This window comes from Scyliorhinus canicula, chromosome 21 (assembly GCF_902713615.1).
Source record: "Scyliorhinus canicula chromosome 21, sScyCan1.1, whole genome shotgun sequence".
Lineage (NCBI taxonomy): Eukaryota > Metazoa > Chordata > Chondrichthyes > Carcharhiniformes > Scyliorhinidae > Scyliorhinus > Scyliorhinus canicula.
This window is the reverse complement of record NC_052166.1, coordinates 51,742,524-51,766,400: the sequence shown is the minus strand read 5'-3', so window position 1 is coordinate 51,766,400 and position 23,877 is coordinate 51,742,524. Positions and strand designations below refer to the sequence as shown.

Sequence of the window (23,877 nt, the reverse complement as noted above, 5' to 3'; positions counted from 1 at the left end):
CACATTGACTAATTCACATTGACCTGCTCACATTGACTAATTCACATTGACCGCCTCACATTGGCTAATTCACATTGACCGGCTCACGTTGGCCCGCTCACATTGACTAATTCACATTGACTAATTCACATTGACTAATTCACATTGACTAATTCACATTGACTAATTCACATTGACTAATTCACATTGACTAATTCACATTGACTAATTCACATTGACTAATTCACATTGACTAATTCACATTGACCTGCTCACATTGACTAATTCACATTGACCTGCTCACATTGACTAATTCACATTGACCTGCTCACATTGACTAATTCACATTGACCGCCTCACATTGGCTAATTCACATTGACCGGCTCACGTTGGCCCGCTCACATTGACTAATTCACATTGACTAATTCACATTGACTAATTCACATTGACTAATTCACATTGACTAATTCACATTGACTAATTCACATTGACCTGCTCACGTTGACCCGCTCATGTTGACCCGATCCGCTCACATTGACTAATTCACGTTGACCCGCTCACATTGACTAATTCACATTGATCCGCTCACATTGACTAATTCACGTTGACCCGCTCACATTGACTAATTCACGTTGACCCGCTCACATTGACTAATTCACGTTGACCCGCTCACATTGACTAATTCACGTTGACCCGCTCACATTGACTAATTCACGTTGACCCGCTCACATTGACTAATTCACGTTGACCCGCTCACATTGACTAATTCACGTTGACCCGCTCACATTGACTAATTCACGTTGACTAATTCACATTGGCCTGCTCACATTGACCGGCTCACATTGGCTAATTCACATTGACCGGCTCACATTGGCTAATTCACATTGACCGGCTCACGTTGTCCTGCTCACGTTGTCCTGCTCACGTTGACTAATTCACGTTGACCCGCTCACGTTGACTAATTCACATTGACCCGCTCACGTTGACTAATTCACGTTGACCCGCTCACATTGACTAATGCACGTTGACCCGCTCACATTGACTAATTCACGTTGACCCGCTCACATTGACTAATTCACGTTGACCCGCTCACATTGACTAATTCACGTTGACCCGCTCACATTGACTAATTCACGTTGACCAGCTCACATTGACTAATTCACGTTGACCCGCTCACATTGACTAATTCACGTTGACCCGCTCACATTGACTAATTCACGTTGACCCGCTCACATTGACTAATTCACGTTGACCCGCTCACATTGACTAATTCACGTTGACCCGCTCACATTGACTAATTCACGTTGACCTGCTCACATTCACACTGACCCGTTCGTTCACACTGACCCGTTCGTTCACACTGACCTGGTCACATTGACCAGTTCACACAGCAATGCGAACAAGACAATGTGATGATGGACTATGACTTCCCAATTTGTGTTGTCCATCCGTGTCTTTGGTGAGGTGTTTCTCTGATCCCCAGGAAAAGAAACCTCATTCGCACTTGATAAAGATCATAAACACATTAAATTGGAAAATAGCAGCCAATGGGTGGAGGAACCACATGAGTTCTGCATCTCCCTTGAAATGGAAGTTGAACTTGGTGTATATAATAGATGAACAAACTCCGCTTGTGTACTCTGGTGGTTCATCTGCGTAATTTAAAAATGATCTGGCTAAGAGCCTTAACTGCGTTTTTGCGTCAAGATGTAGCTTCCGATCAGTAATAATCATTAACGTTTCTTGTGATATATAAACATTTTGGTTGAACAATATGCTTTCTCAATACTTAATGTAATGCCTATTATAGCTATTCAGGCTAAATTGGTCAATGTTGTAATAATTGTTTTTGGAGGGCACATTTCCTGGCATTACTTCCACAGTTAACTGATTAATTTTGAGCATTGGCTTTAATTCTGAATATATGGTACTGCATTGGCACTCTCCTTATTCATTCACCGGTTGTGGCCATCATCTATCCCTAATTGCCCCTGAGAACGTGGTGAGTCACCTTTGTTGAGTATAATTGGAAGGTTTGCTGGACCATTTCAGGGACTGTTAACGGTCAAGACCATTGCTGTGGGTCTGGAGGTATATCTACGCCAGACTGGGTAAGGATAACAAAATTCCTTCCCTGAAGGGCATTGGTGAACTGGATGTGCTCAGTAGTTTTATGATCACCATTACTGAGACTAATTTGTTTGTTTCATTGAATTTAAATTCCTAGTTGCTGTGGTGGGATTTGAACTCGTGTCTCTGGATTATTAGAGCAGATCACTGAATTACTAGACTACTGAAATTTGAGTTTCAATCCAGTTCTACCTTGTAGGGTGGGGTACACAGGAAGAAATAGTGGTGGCTTGTAATAAAGGTGCGGTGATAAATCATAGGTGATTTCAATCTACATATATATTGGGTGAATCAGAATGACAAGGGAAGTCTGTGTTTTGAGACAGATTTTTAGAGCAGCACATTCTAGAGCTAACCAGAAAGCAGGCTATTGTAGACCTGGTAACGTGTAATGAGGTAGACTTAATTCATGACTTCATAGTAAAGGCACCCCTTGGAAGCAGTGATCATAACATGATTGAATTTTGCGTTCAGTTTGCCGGAGAGAAGAGTGGTTTTAAGGTTAGTGTTTAAACTTGCAGGCAATTATAAGGGTAAAATGGGTATAGGAAATTAGGTTAAGGGATAGGTCAGTAGAAGTGCAGTGGTAGACAATTAAGAAAATATCCCATAACACTCAGCAAAGATTCCAGCGAGAAAGAAAGATGCCTGGTGAAAGATGCATCATTCATGGCTAACTAAAGAAGTTAAAAGTGTAAAATTCCATGAAATTTGTGGCAGGTCAGAAAATTGGACGAAATGTAAAAGGCAACAAAGAAATAATGATAAAGAAGTTAGAGTACGAGAGAGAGCTAGCTAGAAACACAAACACAGATAATGGGTTTATGCTGGTATTTATAAAGGGAAAACATAACTAAAGTCAGCATTGGTACTCTCAAGAATGAGTCTGGAGCATTTGGGCGGCACAGTAGTTAGCACCACTGCCTCACAGTGCCAGGGACCTGGGTTCAATTCCGGCCTCAGGTGACTCTGTGTGGCGCTTGCACGTTCTCCCTGTGTCTGCGTGGGTTTCCTCCGGGTGCTCTGGCTTCCTCCCACAGTCCAAAGATGTGCAGGTTAGGTGGATTGGCCATGGTAAATTGCCTTTAGTGTCCAACGGGTAGGTGGGGTTCTGGGATTGCTGGGGGTGGGCTGGTGCAGACTCGATGGGCCAAACTGTAGGAATTCTATGATTCTATGAATTGATAATGGAAAATAAGTAAATGGCAGATGCGTTGAACAGCTATTTTATCTGTGTCACTGTAGGAGACCAAATAATGTCCCAATGAATCAAGAGGTGAAAGGAAGGGAGGGAGGAACATAAAATAACTACAGTTGCCAGGGAAAGGGGACTGAGAAAATTACTGCCATTAAAGACTGACAAGTCCCCCAGGTCCTGATGGACTTCATCCGGGATAGTAGATGCATTGATTTTAATTTTACAAAATTTCCTAGATTCTGGAAAGGTCCTATCAGATTGGAAAATAGCAAATGTAACTCTTTTGTTCAAGAAAGTAAGGAGACAGAAAACAGGAATCTACAGACCAGTTAGCCTAACATCTGTCGTAGGGAAAATGCTGGAAGCCATTATTAAGGAGCTTATAGCAGGGAACTGCAGTCAGCAGAGTCAACATGGTTTTGTTAAAGGGAAATCATGTCTGACTAACTTATTGGAATTCTTTGAGGAAGTAACAAGCAAGGTGGATAAAGGGGACTGTAGATGTGGTTGTATTTCCAAAAGGAATTTAGCAAGATGTCACATCAAAAGTTACTACATAAAATAAGAGCTCATGGTGTAAGGGCATAATAGCATGGATAGAGGATTGGTTAACTAACAGGAAACAGAATAGGCTTAAGTGGGTCTTTTTTAGGTTGGCAAGATGTAACTCATGGAGTGCCACACGGATCAGTGCTGGGGCCTCCACTATTTAAAATCTATACCAATGACTTTGGGGAAAGTACTGAATGTATGGTTGCTCAATTTGCTGATGAGATAAAGATAGGAAAGTAAGTTGTGAAGAGGGCATAAGGCCCCGAACAGGCACCGGAATGTGGCGACTGTGGGCTTTTCACAATAAATTCATTGCAGTTAATGTAAGCCTACTTGTGACAATAAAGGTTATTATTAAGGAGTTTTAAAGGGGATACGGATAGGTTAAGGAGTGGTCAAAATGTGGCAGCTGGAGTACAATGTGGGAAAATGTGAACTTGTCCACTTTGGCAGGAAGCATTGAAAAGCAGTGTTTTATCTAAATGGAGAGAGATTACAGAACTCTGCGGTACACAGGGGTCCGAGTAGCTTGGTACATGAATCACAAAAAGTTAATGTGCAGGTACAGCAAGTCGTTAGCAAAGCAGATGGAACGTTAATGTTTAGTACAAGGGGAATGAAATATAAAAGTAAGGAAGTTATGCCTCAGTTGTATAGGTCATTGATAAGTTCTATGTACAGTTTTGATCTTATTATTTAAGAAAGATATAATTGCTTAGAAGGCAGTGCAGAGAAGTTTCATTCGGCTGATTCCTGGGATGAAAGTGGTTGTCTTATGAGGGAAGGTTGGATGGATTGGAATATAAGATCCTGTGGGAACATGACGAGGTGAATGCTGAAAGGATGTTCCCTCTTGTGGGAGAAACTAGAATTAGGGGACACAGTTTAAAAATAAGGGATCTCCAATTTAAATGCAATGAAATGAAATTTGCTTATTGTCACAAGTAGGCTTCAAATGAAGTTACTGTGAAAAGCCCCTAGTCGCCACATTCCGGCACCTGTTCAATGAGGCTGGTGCGGGAATTGAACCGTGCTGCTGGCCTGCCTTGGTCTGCTTTAAAAGCCAGCAATTTCGCCCTGTGCTAAGATAGAGATGAAGAGAATTTATTTTCCCAGAGCATTGTTAGTTTGTGCGATTCTCTTCCTCTGAGAGCAGTGAAAGCCGGGTCATTGAAGGCATCTTTAAGGTTGAATTGAATGAGGCTTTGACTGGCAAAGGAGCCAAAGGGTATAATGGGTAGACAGGAAAGTAGAGGCCACAATCAAAACAGCCAAGATCTTATCAAATGGTGGAGCAGACACAAGGGATTAAATGGCCGACTACTGCTCTTAATTCCTGTGTTTGTAGCTCTAGGTAATGTACATTTGTTTGCTCTTGTTCTTAATGGGAACCCAGCCACTGGTACAGGCAAGCCAGCCAGATGGAGAGTGTGAGTGACAGGAACGGCATTGAGTTGTAAAACTACCGTACACATCCAAAAGAAACTGATGGTTGCTATGAAAGATGATTAACCAGCATTGTGGCAACCCTATGTAACATTGGAAAAGTGGAAAGAGGAAGCATGCTCCTGATCATTGTGAATATTGTGCATAGTGCAAAACGATCATTAATTTGTTACTCACTTTGGCTATATAATGGCTGGCTGCTTTGTCACGGATAGTGGAGTGAGCATTTGGAATTGAGGGAGATTGGGGGAAAGGGCAGGATGCAAAGTGCTGCACCTTGAGTACTTTGCCTGAAAGCAGGTCTGTGACACACAATGCCGGATCTCTGTCATGGGTAAGGCAAGGAGACAGGTCCCAAAGCCACACAAGCTGGATGGGGGATCGAACCCTGTGCGGTTAGCACCAATCTGATCCACATTACCTGCCCAGCCAACTAAGCCAGCTAGCCCCCAAAGAGTCTTGAGTTGCTGTGGCCTCTTACACATTTTGCATGTAGGGATAAGGGCAGCATAGGGTTAGCACTGCTGCCTCACAGCACATGGGATCCGAGTTCAATTCCGACATCAGGTGACTGTATGGAGTTTGCAAGTTCTTCCTGCGTCTGTGTGGGTTTCCTCCAGGTGCTCCGGTTTCCTCCCACAGTCCAAAGATGTTAGGTGGATAGGCCATGCTAAGTTGTCCCTTAATGTCCAAAGTTAGGTGAGGTTACGAGGATATGGCGGGGCATTGGTCATAGGTAGGGGTGTGCTTTCGGAGGGTCGGTGCAGACTCTGAGCCGAATGCACTGTAGAGATTCTATGATTGTGCATGTGTAGCTATGAATAGCGATGGTAGATGCTCCAATTTCTTTCAATCACATGTCTGGTCAGAAATCTCTTCCCACTCTGACCACTGTCATTGGCGTATGTTGGAAGGGTTTAAAAGTTTGGTATTCAACCTGTTTGAATGCATTACGAATTCAGCCATCAAGTTCTGGGGTAGGACTTAAACCCAGAGCTTTTGGCTCAGAGGCAGCAACGCTCCACAAGATCTCCAGAACACAAATGCAAATGTTTTACTGTTAGGATTAACTATCTGTTATCCATGGTGAGTTAGAACTCTTCCACCTTCTTCCATCGGGCAGTAGATACAAAAGTCTGAGAAAACGCACAAACCGATTCAAAAACAGCTTCTTCCCCACTGCTACCCGACTCCAAAACGACCCTCTGATCTGATTAATACTACACTCTTGTATACTTCACCCAATGCCAGTGCTTTTGTTTTTACACTGTGTACCTTGTGTTGCCCTGTTACGTATTTTCTTTTCATGTACCAAATGATCTGTTTGAGCTTCGCGCAGAAAAATACTGTACCTCGGTGCACATGACACTAAACAAATCCAAATCTTCCGATTTTGTACGTCCAGCGGGCCATGTTATTCAGTCAGAGCAGATAGCCCATGGGATATTCCTAAACATTTGATATTCATAGTTAAAATTCATGTGTCGAACCCCCCTGAATTTCTAATATGCGGGAGGCTCCCTCCCCACTGGCAGCATTGAAGTTGAAAAATAATCCTGAAATGTAGATTTTTGACTGTCTAACTAATTCTCTCGCCCATTCCTCTGGATGGTTTTTGACCATCGCGTTAGTCTGGCAGTTTTCAATTGTGACATTGTTTAGCTGACATTGATGCTGTTTTCATCTTACTGAATACCAAGTACCCTGCTACAAATAAGTGGTTGCAATCTGTTTTGTGCTTCAAAAGGATGTAAATTTATGTATAACTGATTATGAATGCTCTTCATGTGGACGTTGAGAAGGAATTGGTTTAAGAGTTTCTTTCTTAATAATTTCCAATCAAATAATCATGAACTCATCAACTATACTTTAAATCATGATTGGAATAATGTACTTCCCTCAAAACGGTATTCTGTAAATATTATTGCCATTGCAGTTATTCAGATTAAACCTCGCACTGGTGTAAGAACTGGCATGTTTCCTGACTTTCTTCCCAAGGCTGCATATTCGGTGTAATAATGATGTCAGATGTTCATTGCATACTTCTGTGTGATACAAAGTTGATCTCCCTGATTTTAATTTTGAAAATATGCAGTCAAAACCATGAGCTTACTACCTGACTTTGCGTTCATTTATCTGGAGTTAGCCATCTTCCTGCAAAGAAATGGAGAAGATCAATAAAACTGTTCATTTTACACATAGCCCTTAATCACAAAAGGTTCTGTGTCTCCTTTTTCCTTCATTTTGAAGGAAATTGTGTTCTAGATGGTGCACCCACAGAGTAATTTATTCTAAAGAGAAAAATTGTATGCTCTCGCTCATGATTTGAACCCAGGAAGAATAGATTGCTGCCTAGGGCATTTTCCGTAGCTACCAAGCCTGCTCAGTAGACAGGATTGTTGAATAATTTTGCTCATTTATAATTGCTTTGGTTTCATGCTTAACACATGATGTAGATAAATCTATGGCAGTTCTGTTCAGCAGGAACCTGATTCAACCCTGTGAGCAAATTCTGCATAAAGCAGTGACCTTGAAATTAGATTAGCAATAACACTGTACCTGCTCAAACCACAAGGCCCACCTCCCTGTTGTCACAATACCCTGGGCTAGTCCGCAGTCAATTCTAGCATTGGTATGCACGATGATTGTGGAGAGGAATGGGTGGTTGTTCATCAGATAGTGTTCGCTCAAATGTCGTAGGTAAATAACTACGGGTGGCACAAAATACCAATGGCAGGACATGTGAGAATTCAGAAAACTCGGGCAACGGTCAACAGGCATTTTTCCTGGCCAGGGTTGTATAAGGATGTAGTGCAATTCTGATTTTTGAAAGGCTTGAGGCACTGCCTATCACTATTGACAAAGTCCTCCAACCTGGGATCGGATACGACTCTGTTCTGATGATGGACGGAACGGTAGCATAGTAGTTAGCATTGTTGCTTCACAGCGCCAGGGTCCCAGGTTCGATTCCGTCTTGGGTTACTGTCTGCGCGGAGTCTTCACGTTCTCCCAGTGTCTGCGGGGTTTCCTCCAGGTGCTCCGGTTTCCTCCCACAAGTTCCGAAAGATGTGCTGTTAGGTGAATTGGACATTCTGAATTCTCCCTCTGTGTACCCGAACAGGTGCCGGAGTGTGGCGACTAGGGGCTTTTCACAGTAACTTCATTGCAGTTAATGTAAGCCTACTTGTGACAATAATAAAGATTATTATTATTGACCTTCCGATAATCTATACGGAACCGGGTTGTCCCATCCAGCTTAAGTAGTAACATGACCAATAAACTCTAGCTACTCTTTCCCAGCTCATTTAAATGATTCCCCAACATGTATTGGATTTCCGTTTCTAGCTGAGCTAGTTTTTGTGGGTTCAGTCAATATAGATGCTGCTTTATCGGGTTAGATAGAACAGTACAGCACAGAACAGGCCCTTCGGCCCTCGATGTTGTGCCGAGCAATGATCACCCTACTCAAACCCACGTATCCACCCTATACCCGTAACCCAACAACCCCCCCCCTTAACCTTACTTTTTAGGACACTACGGGCAATTTAGCATGGCCAATCCACCTAACCCGCACATCTTTGGACTGTGGGAGGAAACCGGAGCACCGGGAGGAAACCCACGTACACACGGGGAGGACGTGCAGACTCCGCACAGACAGTGACCCAGCCGGGAATCGAACCTGGGACCCTGGAGCTGTGAAGCATTTATGCTAACCACCATGCTACCGTGCTGCCCCTTTTGGAATCCCTATATCTACTTCATGTTTAGTTAATGTACTGCACCCCGGTGGGTCCTTACAAATCTTATGCTTCTGCAGTATCTTTATCAGATCTTTTTGTTGCTCTTCTTCTAAGTGTGCAAACTCAGTATCTAACTGTTGTAGTATTGCTGTATTTGCTAGGCGTACCAAAGGAGGGTCGCTCTATGAATAGTCGACCTCTTCCCCTACCTTACCCTTACCATCGCTGTCCTCTTCTATTACTTCTACTACCTGGTTCCTTCCTATCTTCTTCCCTACAATGATATTGCAACATACCTCACGGTAGCATGGTGGTTAGCATCAATGCTTCACAGCTCCAGGGTCCCAGGTTCGATTCCCGGCTGGGTCACTGTCTGTGTGGAGTCTGCACGTCCTCCCCGTGTGTGCGTGGGTTTCCTCCGGGTGCTCCGGTTTCCTCCCACAGTCCAAAGATGTGCGGGTTAGGTGGATTGGCCATGCTAAATTGCCCGTAGTGTAAGGTTAATGGGGGGATTGTTGGGTTACGGGTACGTGGGTTTAAGTAGGGTGATCATTGCTCGGCACAACATCGAGGGCCGAAGGGCCTGTTCTGTGCTGTACTGTTCTATATATATCTATATTTGTGTGCCATAATCGGTCCTTCTTCCTACCATGTGGAGTCTATCAGGTAAGTCATCTTACTGACCCTCCTAACTACCTTATAGGGGCTGTTGAATTTCACGTTCAGAGCCGACAAAACCAGTACCTCATCTCCAGCTTGGAATATTATGGAAATGGCATGTTTGTCTGCCCACATTTTTATTCCTGCTCCTGAAATCTTTGAATGCTCTTGGAATACCTGACAAGCTCCTGTGAGTCTTTCTAGAAATGGGACACAAATGGAACCCTAGTTCTGGATTCCCCCACCACTGGGAACATTCTATCTGATTCTACCCGGTCTAATCCTGTTAGAATTTTATAAGTTTCTGTAAAATGCCCCCGTACTCCACTAAACTCCAATGAATATAATCCTAACCGACTTCGTCTCTCCTCATATGACAGCCCGTCATCCCAGAAATCAGCCTGGTAAACCTTCGTTGCACTCCCTCTACAGCAATAACATCCTTCCTTAGATGTTCCGTAGATGCACACCAAAACCGCACACGATACTCCAGCTGTGGCCTCACCAATGTGCTATACAATTGTAGTAAAACATCCTTATGCCATTCAAATCCTCTTGCTATGAAGGCCAGCATATCATTTGCCGCCTTTACTGGCTGCTGTACCTGCACGCTTACTTTCACCGACTTATGCACGAGGGCACCAAGGTCTCACTGTGTATCCACCTCTCTCAATTTACACCCATTCAAATAATAATCTTCCTTCCTATTTTTGCTACCAACGTGGATAACCTCACATTTATCCAGGTTATACTACATCTGCCATGTCCAAATTCTGCTGAAGCACCTCTGCATACTCCTCATAGTTCACTCTCCCACCCAACTTTGTATCATCTGCAAATTTGGAAATACTACATTTAGTTCCCTCATCCAAATCATTAATATATAATGTGAACAGTTGGGGTCCTAGCACAGATCCCTGTGGTAGCCCACTAGTCACTGCCTGTCAATCGTAAAAAGACCCATTTATTCCAAATTGTTGCTTCCTGTCTGCTACCCATCTCAAAACACTTCCCGTAATCCCATGCGCTTTAACTTTACATAGTAATCTGCTATGTGAGACCTTGTCAAAAGCCTTTTGAAAGTCACACCTGCTCCCACAGCAGTGTTTACCTCAGGTCTCCTAGTTCTCACAAGAGCTCCAGTATGTCCTGTAGTATTCTCCACTTTTATTCCCTTTTCGGAACCCCAAAAGTTCCTGGGCTTTCCTTGTAACTTCCAACATGCTAAACGTGTGCCACATTATTGCAATGGTAACATTTAAGCTTTTGAGTATCACCTCCACCTTCAGCATGTTCCTTCCTGGTCTGAGGAGGGGATCTCTTTGTATTCCCAACTACCATTCCTTACCTTGGCTACCTGCCTTCCTTTTATTCTCCCAATTCCTATCATTTTCAAACTTATGATGGTTACGGAACTAAGCTTTAAATTTATGGATTAGCTCATAAACCTTTGGTCGTCAACATGGGTTCTTATCACAGAGGGTAGTGAATTCTTAAATTGTTCTAAGGGAATGATTTGTCTCAGAGCCTCATAGGTACTTTCAACGCCCAGGGATCGTACCCACCTATTAAAATTGTTCTGCTTACCTCATTTAAATTCTATATAAGTCAGTCCCGGCAGTTTCCTTAAATTCTGGAAATTATGCCTCTGGAACTAATTCATATGCATCCAGGATAGTATTTTTTACCTTGTCGTAATCCTTAGACACCCTCTCTTATAGGTTGAACCTATCCAGAGAAGCATAAACATCCTGCGCTCGCCCTGTTAGTTTAACTAGCATGGGTAATCTCCACTTTTCCTTTGGTTGCCCCATTTGAGTTGCTATTTTCTCAAGTACCATGAAGAATGTCTCCACATCTTTTTCCTCAAATTTTGATAGGGCCTGTACATATTTGAACATACCCCCACGAGGATTTGCACTGGGGAGTTGCACCTCTCTCTTGATTTTCCTCAACTTCTGTCTTTGACTCCAACTTTTAAGTTTACGTTTTCTCTCTCTCTCTCCTTTTCCCTTGCTAATCTTTCTAGTTCCACATCAAGTTTCATCATTTCCTTTTGACAAGCCTTTTCCCCGTATCTCCGTTGTTCTTTCTAGCATGTCTATTTTTTAAAATTCCCCCTCATGTTCGAATTGCAACTGAATCCTCTCCAGATCAGTCTCTTCACCAGAAAGTGTTTCTGATGCTATGCTACCTAGACTACGTGCTCATAGGCTCTCCCGTGTTTCTAACAGACCCAAGTGTACATCTCCACTGCCTTAGCTTTAACCAGCACCTCTACTTTTAGCAAATTTGCCAATTCAGGGTGGCACGGTGGCGCAGTGGTTAGCACTGCCACATATGTCACTGAGGACTCGGGTTCGATCCTGGCCCCGGATCACTGTCTGTGTAGAGTTTGCACATTCTCCCCGTGTCTGTGTGGGTTTCACCCCCACAACCCAAAGATGTGCAGAGTAGGTGGATTGGCCAGGCTAAATTGCCCCTTAACTGGAAAAACATAATGGGGTACTCTAAATTTAAAAAAAAAGTTCAACAATAAAAAAATTGCCAATTCAATTGACTTGTATTTTTGAAACCCTTTTAAATAAACCAAAGACAGCTCCTCCAGCTGAAGAAAGGCTTCAACAGCTATTGTACTAGCTCAGTGGGCTAGACAGCTGGTTTGTAATGCAGAACAAGGCCAGCAGCGCGGGTTCTATTCCCGTATTGGCTTACCTGAACAGGTACTGGAATGTGGCAACTAGGGGCTTTTCATAGTAACTTCATATTTGTGACAATAAAATATTATTATCATTATTACCAACCTAGTGCCTCTTTAATATATACTATACTCCAAATCATTACTGTTTACCATTCAAAAGATCCCAGACTGGCCCCAAACTATGTCATGACACCCTGGGCTAGTGTGCAGTCAATTCCAGCCCCACCTGACCTGGAGTCGCAACGCAAGTGAAATTACATTTATTTAAAATACCCAAGGTCCTTGGTTGTGCCCAATAAACTACAGTTTGTAACTTTAAAACACAATTTTTTAATAATGTACAGTATTATAATGAAATGGACAGAAAATATAACTATCTATTACCCCTTTCACAACCCACCTCCTAACTAGCCCCACTCTCTCTATACAACATACACACAGACTACAGAGAAGAAAGGTGGTGGAAAGGGAAAGAAAATATGAATACAAATACAAGTATAAGGATCTTTGATGCACTGGAATGATTTCCAGTCATTGTTTTTCTGGAGTTCAGGCTGTTGTTTTGATACGACCACATTCTAGGCTTGAAATAGTTTTCTCTGGCAGGATTGTCCGCTTTTCTGCATACTCCGCATCATTTCAGGTTTACAGCAAAGGATGTGTCAGACACTCACTGCTTTCAAAACAGTTCAGCAATTTTTTCACTTCAGCGAGAGAGAGAGAGAGAGAGTGCGTTTCTTTCACTTCCTATGGTCTAAACACGTCTGCCCAGTTCTCGGAAAGCATCATGCAGGAACCAATCACTGACCGTTGTCAGGCAGAATACTGTCCCTGGACAACCCACTCACTGGTTGCCGGTTAACCAATCAAACCGACTATCTCCAAACCTCGTTCCTAAGATCAACTCGATGTTGGAGAATCTGGCTTCTCCTTTCCAGAAGCAAAACCTGAGAACGCAGCGTCCTGACGAGCAGGTTGTTTCAACTTTAAGTCGTCTTATGTGCTTAAAGGCACATCCAAAAGAAATGGGAACAAAGGAAATAAACGGAAAGGGCTCTTACACTATGTTCTGGAATTGAATTACTTTGGAATGAGGTTGACATCTCGATCTTTATCCTGCGAAGGTGCTGGGTTCCTGCATTGCTGAGTAGATCACCTGATGTCATAGAATCATAAAATTTACAGTGCAGAAGGAGGCCATTCGGCCCATCAAGTCTACACCGGCCCTTGGAAAGAGCACCCTACTTAAGCCCACACCTCCACCCTATCCCCGTAACCCAGTAATCCCATCTAAGCTTTTTGGACACTTGAGGGCAATTTAGTAAGGCCAATCCACCTAACTTGCACATCTTTGGACTATGGGAGGTAACCGGAGCACCCGGAGGAAACCCGCGCAGACACGAGGAGAACATGCAGATCCCGCACAGACAGTGACCCAAGCCGGCAACTGATCATGATCTTTTTATTACATGCCCAGGAAATTCCAACTCTCTCTTCCTGATTCTGGCCGGCAGGGTACTTTTGGTCTCGGATTTTCCTGGCACCTCTTCGTTGGTAGTGTGGCTTGTCCAAAATATCTTCATTATTTGTGGGTGACACAGTGGTTAGCACTGCTGCTTCACAGCTCCAGGGACCCAGGTTCAATTATGGCCTTGGGTGACTGTCTGTGTGGAGTTTGCACTTCCCGTGTCTGCATGGGTTTCCTCCAGGTGCTCTGGTTTCCTCTCACAGTCCAAAGATGTACAGGTTTGGTGGATTGGCCATACAAAATTGCTCTTAGTATTGAAAAGGTTATAATAATCATAATCTTTATTAGTGTCACAAGTTGGCTTACATTAACACTGCAATGCAGTTACTGTAGTCGCCACACTATGGCGCTAGTTCGGGTACGCTGAGGGAGAATTCAGAATGTCCAATTCACCTAACAAGCACGTCTTTTGGGACTTGTGGGAGGAAACCGGAGCACCCGGAGGATACTCACGCAGACACGAGGAGAACGTGCAGACTCCACACAGACAGTGAGCAAGCCGGGAATCAAACCCAGGGTCCCTGGCGCTGTGCTGACCACTGTGCTACTGTGCCGTCCATGGGTTGCTGGGCTACGGGAATAGGGTGGAGGCATGGGCTTAAGGTCGAGAGATTCTAACATGCTCATCAGTTCTTGTGTTGCATCATATGCAATGCCTTACTATAATCAATAAAACACATAAATATATATTTTTACAGACTCTGCTGCACCTTCTCACAATGCTAGATCCTAAATCGGAATCTCGGGTGGAGGAAACCGAATGTTTCACACCTTGTGGATTTTAAGGGCTGTAATATTGCCGCATCCAGTGAATTTTTTTTAATATAGCTGCTGTCTAACCAGTTGATTATTTCCAACATTTCCCATTGTTTCCAGATTTCCAGTATCGATAGTATTTCGTTTATTGTTTAGTGTCCATTCCATCATACACAGCTGTCTTTTCTGCATGACTTTGCTGTTGAAAAGGATCATCTTGCGATTTCAATCTTGGCCTGGGTTCCCCCTCTCATTCTGCCTGACTGGATGCAGTGTCTGCAGACTCTATGCATCACAGCAAGAGCTTTGCAGCGGGTCCATTTCCACCCAGTTGTGTTTAATTCAAACTTTGGCAGTCTGTGATCTTTGCATCATTGAGCTTGAGCTTATACCAGCATGTTGTCTCTGAAGATATCAAGATGAAGAGCTGCGGGCAGGCAGCACTAAGGTTTAAGAGAAGAAAGTCTAACGATTTCATTTTCTGTTACATGTTGGGTTATTCAAAGTTCATTTTGATTCAGAGAAGGATATTGACCAAAACACTGGGCGATCCCCAGATGATGGACTTGGCTTAATATCTCACCCGAAAGACACAATATCTGACAGTGCAACTCTCCTTCAGTACTATGGTAAAGTATCTGCCTATATCACATGCTCAAGCTCTGGAATGTGATTTGAAGTTATGGCCTGCTTGCTTGGAGGTGAGCACGTGACCAGCTGAATTGGTCTCCCAGAAGTAGTGCGGAGAGTGACTTTAAACCCGTCGGCTGTCAGTAGATGGAGAATGTCTTTCTTTTTAAAACATAGAGGATTGATGAGGGTAGTTTTGTTGATGTGCTCTTCAAAACAAGACCTTTAACAAGGTCCCCCCTCCAGGGCAATGTAGCAAGCTGGATACAGCATTGACTCAGTAGCAGGAAACAAAGTGGAATTGTTGATGGATATTTTGTGACTAGAAAGTGGCTGCCAGTGGGGTTTTGCAGGACTCAGTACTCGACCCCCTACCTGTTTGCGGTATATATCAGTTATTTGAATGTAAGTATAGGAATAATCAAGAAGTTTGCAGATGACACAATTGGCCATGTGGTTGACAGCGAGGATGATTGCTGTCGATTCTAGAAAGATATCAATGGATTGGTCAGTTGGGCAAAAGAGTGGCACATGGAATTCAGCCCAGAGAAGTGTGAGATGATGCATTTGGGGATTACATAATACATGGAAGGACACAAAGAGGTGTTGAGGAAGTGAGGGAACTTGGAGTGAATGTCCACAGATCCCTGATCGGCGGAAGTTACTATGTCTCTCTTAAGGCGATAGGTTACTGCAGCTGTGAGAATCTTTTGTCTTTTCTATATAGCAGCGATTGCGCGTCCCCGCCGGTCCCGCCAGAATGCCACTACTTTGGGCATCGAATGGTGGTAGCTAAAGCAACTGGCCGAGAAACGTACAATGGGAGTGGATACATGTTGTTTGTCTGTTACTATCTGATGGGCCTCCAGCGGTTCGGAAATATTTACAGACTGAATGTTTCCTTTAAGGTTGCCGTCATCAGCAGTTTCAATGGTGTTGATTTGTATTCACCTAACTACAGTGATCGTGAGGTTCTAAGCTGCAGTTAGTCGTGCCGTGGTCTCGCTGGGACGGATCATCGCATGCTGGCACTGAAAAACTGAATGGGTGATGTGATGTGTCTGGACACGACTGGCCGAGAACCTCCTGAATACAACCCTCTGCCTGAATTAACTTTTGTGTATATACCGTTCAAGCCACAACATTCAGTTCCACGAAAGAATATTCGGCCTGCTATTCCTGGGCTTTGGGTTATGTGACCTTGACCCACACAATCGGTTGATGAGGTATGGCGATTAGCATTTAAACTCGTCTTGCAGTATCTTGGACACATGACGATGCCTTTCCGATTCCTTGGGATGCTTAAGGAGGTGAACAGACATTCAGGGGCACCTTGTCTTTAAATTGACACCGAACTTGGCTGCCTGAGTTCCAAATGGATGAGTAGGGCGAAAGAGAGGTGGTCGCTCCCTAGATATGTGAGCATGTACCGCATCGAGACATGCCACAGTTTGGTGTATTTTATACGTGCGCTAGAACTTTTAATTAAAAAAAATACACGTTTATGAAATTCTAATTTTTTTTTGGACATGTGTCTCCGGAGTTCCGAAATACAACTAACCTTACTGACCCCGTCCTTGGCAGCTGGCTGCCTGCTGGTGCTTCTGTGGAACTTGTGGGTCTGGGCGTACATTGATATCAACGCCCGCTTTGCCCACTCTGTCCATCCTGCTGTGGTGATCATTGGAGGTAGTACTTTTCCTTGCTGACGAGCAACATAAAGACATGGTGATAAAGCATGCAAATAGCAGGACAGATCGACAAGGTGGTTAAGAAGGCAGATTGAATTTTCTCATTTATTAGTCGACTAATATAATAATAATATTTGCTTATTGTCACAAGTAGGCTTCAATGAAGTTACTGTGAAAAGCCCCCAGTCGCCACATTCCGGTGCCTGTTCGGGGAGGCCAGTACGGGAATTGAACCCATGCTGCTGTCATTGTTCTGCATTACAAGCCTGCTGTTTAGCCCACTGTGCTAAACGAGCCCCAGAATTGGGCCACAACTTAAGTATTATGTGCTATTCTGGTCACCTTATTACAGAAAAGATGTAATTGCACTAGAGAGAGCACATAGAAGATATGAAGATGTTGCCAGGACTGGGAGGGTACAGCTAGAGGAAAGATGGATTGGCTTGGGTTATTCTCAATGGAACACTGGAGGCTGAGGGGATATTTGATTGACGTGTACAAAATTAAGAGGCGTGGATAGAATGGACGAAGGTCAGCGTCTAGGGAAAATAGATTTAAAGTGGTTAATGGAAAGATTAGAGGGGAAGTGAGGAAAATCCTTTTCACTCAGAGGGCTGTGGGATCTGGAACGTAATCTGAATGTGTAGTAGAAGCAGAAACCCTTAGCCCATTTACAAGGTGCCCGAATATGCACCTCCTGTGCTGTAACCTACAGGGCCATGGACCAAATACTGGAAAGTGGGATTAGACTAGCTGGCCCTTGTTTGTCCGGCGCATACACGATGGGCCAAGTGGCCTCTTTTTGTGCTGTGGTCTTTTTATGATTCTGTTCTATGAACACAGTTGGATGACTTTGCTCACCTTATTTCTGCTCTGAACCAGGATGGTAGTGGGTAGAAATTGAGTTTTGTTTCCTCCTGTCCACATCTCTGGCAAACATCGTTCCTGGCAGCTTGAACTGCCATGTCAAACAGGTGGGAACTTCCTGAATAAATGAATGTGAAATAGAGACATGCCAATGCAATTTCCTCATCTTGCTTTCCAACTAATGTCACTGCCTGATCCCACCCAAATCCATGTGACGCAGTCATTTCAAGCAAGTATTTGAAGCAATCCTCAGCTCCTTGCAGGTAAGCTTCATATGGAGCTTTGGAGTCATATTTCTGGCATCAGCTTGAAGGTGTTGTGTCATTGATGTTACTGTACTTGCCACTGTTATAGGCTCTGAACTATAAAGGGATTCAGGCACCACATTGTTTTATAATAATCTATGTGCCTGTTGCCCTATTGAACACATTTGTCAGTATTCCCATGAACACTAAAGCAAAAGAATGGGGTGTTGGTGTACACAATGATTGCAGGATTTGCCCACATCCAAGCTGTTTTTGCACCCACGTCTCCTTTTGGGCTTCTTTGCACTGTGCTCTCGAGTAATGAATGTTCAGATGTTGTGTGTTGACCAGCAGCACATTGTGCAAGTCTCCGAGCCCACTGTCTTGCCAACCTGTTTTTATATTGTATCACCCAACCATTTCCCCATGCTTTTCCTCTGTGTAGCACATTAAAGGTTGGCTTCTTGAGAGTTCTCTCCTGCACACGTGGTTTCTGACATCTTTTAGGTGCCCAATGCCAACAGTAGAAGTTCCCAACAATCGGAGCAACCAAAGCCCACATCAATCATTAGACTGCTCAAAAAATAATTCTGATGTGCGCCCCTGTCTATTGGCTTCCTACACTGCAGCCCAGTAATAATGCACCTTATTGTGCTGTGCTGTGTGCTGCACGATTTTGAAGATGTCCATGTGTTGATGTGAAACCACCATTATGAGCAGCCTTGAGCATGATGAGGGAGTGTACACTGATGGCACAGAGGGGTGAGGAAGCAGGAGGGGAGTGTATCCAGAGATTTTTTAGCAACAACTCATTAAAGAGAGCTTCAGTAGAGGGATCTGTGTTCTCTTGCATTAACAGTTAATGCCCAACACCACCTTCACACTACCATCAGTATGTGCCCCAAATAGCAAAATTACAGTTTAGGTGACCCAATATTGGAAGATCAACAGCTACTACAGAAACACATAAAAGTTTAAAATTACATTGTGATTATAATAGTTTGCGTACTGTTTGTGACCTCTGTGTGAACTCCTAATGTCTGTATACTGTGCTATTTATTGCTTCATAGATTTCATAGAATTTACAGTGCAGAAGGAGGCCAATCGGCCCATCGAGTCTGTACCGGCTCTTGGAAAGAGCACCCTACCCAAGCCCACACCTCTACCCTATCCCCATAACCCAGTAACCCCATCCAACACTAAGGGCAATTTTGGACACTAAGGGCAATTTAGCATGGCCAATCCACCTAACCTACACATCTTTGGACTGTGGGAGGAAACCGGAGCACCCGGAGAAAACCCACACACGCACACACGGGGAGAACATGCAGACTCCGCACAGACAGTGACCCAAGCCGGGAATCGAACCTGGGACCCTGGAGCTGTGAAGCAATTGTGCTGACCACTATGCTACCGTTCTGCCCAAGTAAGATACTTCTCTAAAAGCTGCAATGTGGATGGAGGTGGGTTGCTCCAGCATTATTAAGGGCTTACGTGATGTTGACGATTAGTGAATTCTAGGAACTGTGGATTGCGAGCCCATCTTCAGAGTTTAACAATTCACCATCTGTGGGACCAGCTTGGCAGAGTTAGCATTCTGGCATCAGGGTATGGCTATTGGTTTTCAGGATTTGAAAAGGTACAAGGATGTTGTCATGAGAGATGGATTTTTTTTTTTTGCATTCCCATTGCTTAAACTGCCACTGTTACTAATCTACAGGAGAGTAGCTCAGTGATCTGAGTGAAGCCCCTGTCCATTTGATCTCCAAACCTGCCTGAGGCAATGAAGATGGTTGAAGCCAGAGTTTACACAGCCCCCATATGAGTGTCCCTGCAAGATGCTATTACTGCTCGAGGGATGCTCTGTGCAATGGGCATCAAGGTGACTACATGGTTCAATGCAGATATTGATGATATGTGAGAACCCTTTCATACTATCTGACACGTTTTGCCATTTCCCCAACAGGTAATTCAGTGCCTTCAGTGATTGCTGGAGCATAGGAATCTAATTTAAAATGACAGGACGCTGAAGCTTGCATCTGTGTCCTCTCCAGACGACGATACAAGCTCGCCATCCAGTTAACTCTTTCCTTGACAGTTTTTGCCGTTGCCACCTGACCTATCTGTATTATTTGGTGTAGAGAGCAGTGACATTGCATTTTTTGATAGATCTATCAGAAAAGGGGTGAAGGATAAAAGTGAGGAAGCAACTTCAGTGCTTGGCACTTGATGGTTCAATACCAGCACTATGCCACACTAGCTTCTTGCGTTAAAGGAGATGAATGTATGACTGAGTCAAGTAGAATGATACCTGTGTTATGGGCCAGGATTTAGAGAACCCCAAAGTGTATCATGGAGTTCACCTGACCCACAACGTTTACTAGATTGTGTATGGGGAGCACACTGCCCACTCTACAGGTGTGGCACAGCAGAATTCGAAAAGTATTTTTTAAAGCAAAACAATGTTTATTCTATGAACTCGAGTTAACCTTTTTAAAACATACAGTGAACATCTTAGCAACCATCTATTCAAATACAACCCCCAAAGAATACAACATTAAGTAATCCTTACTTCCCTTTTAACATCCATAAGACATTAAAAAAAACTTTTAGCAGAAGCACATCAGGTTTAAATTCACTACTGAGACAAGTTATCACTCTGAATTCGTCAAATGATCAAGAGATAGTCTTTACATGGCAGAGGGAACAACATTACACCTTCTCTGTAGCTGGATGCAGCTCCAACTCTGAAACAAAACCAAAAAAAACACAGACACACCCAAGCTTTTCTCAAAGTGAAACTAAAAAGCAGAGCCAGAGCCTGATTCGCTCCACCCACACTCTGACATCACTGCAGTAACATGAACAGACAAACATTTCTTAAAGTGACATTCTCATGACACTTGACACAAATCCTGTTGTAACAAGCCTGTAGCTTCACTATCTCCAAAGACTGCTGTGACTTCTCAGTATGTCAGTGTACCCTCTTTCATGGGAGCGAATTTTTGTGTACTGGCAGAAACTCCCCCCTCCCAGTCTTCTCCTGTAAGAGGTGTGGAAGTGGCTACGTATGTCCTGTTTTAAGGACTTGCAACCCTGCTGACAATTGCGTGCACGTTGAGAGATAATCAATGTGTGAAGATGGTAGCAGCTTTCGAGAACGAGCGAAAGTAGAAATGTGTAAGGAGGCTTCCCTCTTGATTGACTGCAAGCCGTGAAAGTGAGAAAGGAAATTTGATTGTGTGGAGGAGTGCATAGGGCAGAAGGAATGCAATGTAAACAGGAGTCCCAAATTCTGCATTGCAGCCAGGTCCTGGAGGAAAATGTTACGTGCATTCACGTGTGGACTGTTGCTATCTGAGAGGAAGAAGGCTATCCTCGGAATGTGCGCCACCAGCATTTCCAGAGCTGTGCCAGAAAATCTTGGAGCCCCGCTCTTGCTGACCTAGTGCATCTTCCTGCAGCTTAATAACATTGCTTCCCTTTATTTGGCCAGAGTACTTCACTTTAAACTGCTGTAACCCCTTAAGAGCTTGCAGCAGTGGCCAATTTCCTGCCTCCAGTTTGATAAGATGTGCTTCTGTTAAAAGGTTTTTTTTCATGTCTTAATGATGTTAAATGGAAAGTAAGGATTACTTAGTGTTGTATTCTTTGGGGGTTGTATTTGCCTATTGGAACCACATATTGCACTGGCAGCTGCATTGTAAATTAGGGATGTCAAACAACTGGGGTAGATTTAATGCAGCTTCATTAGATGCCCATTGCTTGTTCCCTGTTCACAACCCACTGGTTTCACACCAGAGAAGCTGCATTTGATCCTAGGGTTTTTTTTTCTTGACTTTGGATGATTTCTTCAGAAATACGCTATTTATTTGAAAGAATGACAATTCTCAGCCGATCAGTTCATGTCCACTCTTCTTTGTTGTGAAGTAGCATGTCGCCGTCACAGTTTTGAAAATATTTGTCCCATAATAATGGAATGGAAAATGGTAGAGAATAGTCCAAAAACTCAATTTATTTTATTAAGTAGATTGTAATGTGACAACAACAATAGAAATCCAAATGCTTTCGTTTTTAACAAAGAAAAGCTTGCATATAGCACCTTTCACAGCTACTGGACATAACTATGCATTTGGCAACCATTAAAGTGCCTTTTGAAATGTAGTCAATGTTATGATAGATAAAAACGCAGAAGCCGTTGAATGATGACATTGGTGTTCCACATACAAAGATGTTGTGTAACTTATACAGTGTTATCAGAAATCGGAGATTGATTTTTAAAAATATATCTTTTTTGTTTCTCATTTACAAAGTAGTGTTCAGAATTAAAGCTTTGCCTCCACTGCTCTCTTAAGGTAATTCAGGAGCAAAATTTGCAACTGCAAATAACATAGGCCAGCAAATTAAATAAGTTTGACTTGGAAATACCAGCTGCATAGAAACAAGTGACAAGATAATTAGTTTGAGTAACCTTTCTTAAAAGAAGCAAACATTGCAATTAAATAAAATTTGTCCTTTTCTTTTTTGCAGCGAAACTCTGCCTGCGCCAAAATGTTCACTCCTCAGTTGATCAGGCAGCAGGGAGCTGCTTTGGCTGCAATTTTGACCTGTTCTCCATGTCGTTAACTACAAACGTGATATGCTGTCTTATGTTTCACAGGTATATTGCCACATGGTCACATGGAGAGAAAGGACTTTAATGCATGGCTTGAAACCCTCTCCAGCACGTTTATCACCCTGACGGAGACGCAGAAAAATGAGACCCTGGACCACCTAATCAGCTTGAGTGGGGCTGTCCAGTTGAGGCACCTCTCCAACAATCTGGAAACACTTCTGAAACGTGACTTCCTCAAACTGCTTCCATTAGAGCTTGGTTTTTATCTGCTGAAATGGCTTGATCCCTCAACCCTACTCAATTGCTGCTCAGTCTCTAAGCAGTGGAACAAGGTGATAAGTGCCTGTACTGAAGTTTGGCAGGAGGCCTGTCGAAGCTTAGGATGGCAGATTGATGAAACAATTCAGGACACTCTGCACTGGAAGAAGATTTATCTGAAGGCAGTTAGGAGGATAAAACAACTGCAGGACAAAGAAGCCTTTGAGACCTCCTCTTTGATTGGCCACAGCGCTAGAGTGTATGCTCTTTATTATAAAGATGGATTGTTGTGCACAGGTCAGTATAACAAAAGATCACCATTGCAAGAATGTTTGGAACTAAAATGCATGCAAGCTTTAGTTGTGAAATGCTTATCTCTTCTAAACGTGGTGCTTTTACTGAAATGGCAACTGTAAAATAAGGGAGTGAATTATTAGCCAAACTTTATAGGCAGAATCTTTTTCTCCTAACCTTTTTCTCCCAGCTGTTAATTGCCACTTAGTGCCTTCGCCCAAGAGGGGAGGCTTCTCGGTGCTGTAGTCCTCTCTACATCCGCAGTTCAGTTGGTTTTTGGGTTGTTGGGAAGTAGAAGAGTAACCATGGTGTTTGTTCTTTTCTCCCCTTACAACGGCGATTTGGTTTGCTCTGCCTCAGCAGCCTGGCTGCCTATTCGAATGACTGCTAACCCTACGGAAACATGCAACTGTTAATGAGAGTCCGACATCTCTGGGTCGTCAACCAGCCGGTGTCTGATGTTACTGGCTGTGGTTGTCATCGATCTTTTCTGGTGTTTGATGGGTGCGCTATAATCCTCTCCGGATGAGTAATATCAGAAAAACAGAATCAAATGTCACTTTATCATTCTTCAGTTTGAAATGAGT

The 23,877-nt window shown here is 43.4% G+C and overlaps 1 protein-coding gene across 4 annotated transcripts in view; it reads left to right on the top strand.

Moving 5' to 3' along the window:
* The window catches only part of fbxw2 (F-box and WD repeat domain containing 2), a 40,634-nt gene that overhangs the window by 373 nt on the left and 16,384 nt on the right, over positions 1–23,877 (top strand). For 2 of the 4 annotated variants that reach the window (XM_038781985.1, XM_038781981.1), the window contains exons 2-3: positions 19,844–20,005; positions 22,784–23,293. In XM_038781985.1, coding sequence (XP_038637913.1) covers positions 19,945–20,005; positions 22,784–23,293 — 571 coding nt within the window. In that variant the 5' untranslated portion in view covers positions 19,844–19,944. Of the gene's footprint in view, positions 1–19,843; positions 20,041–22,783; positions 23,294–23,877 lie in introns of those variants that run through there. The other 2 variants (XM_038781982.1, XM_038781984.1) reach the window with 2 other exon arrangements.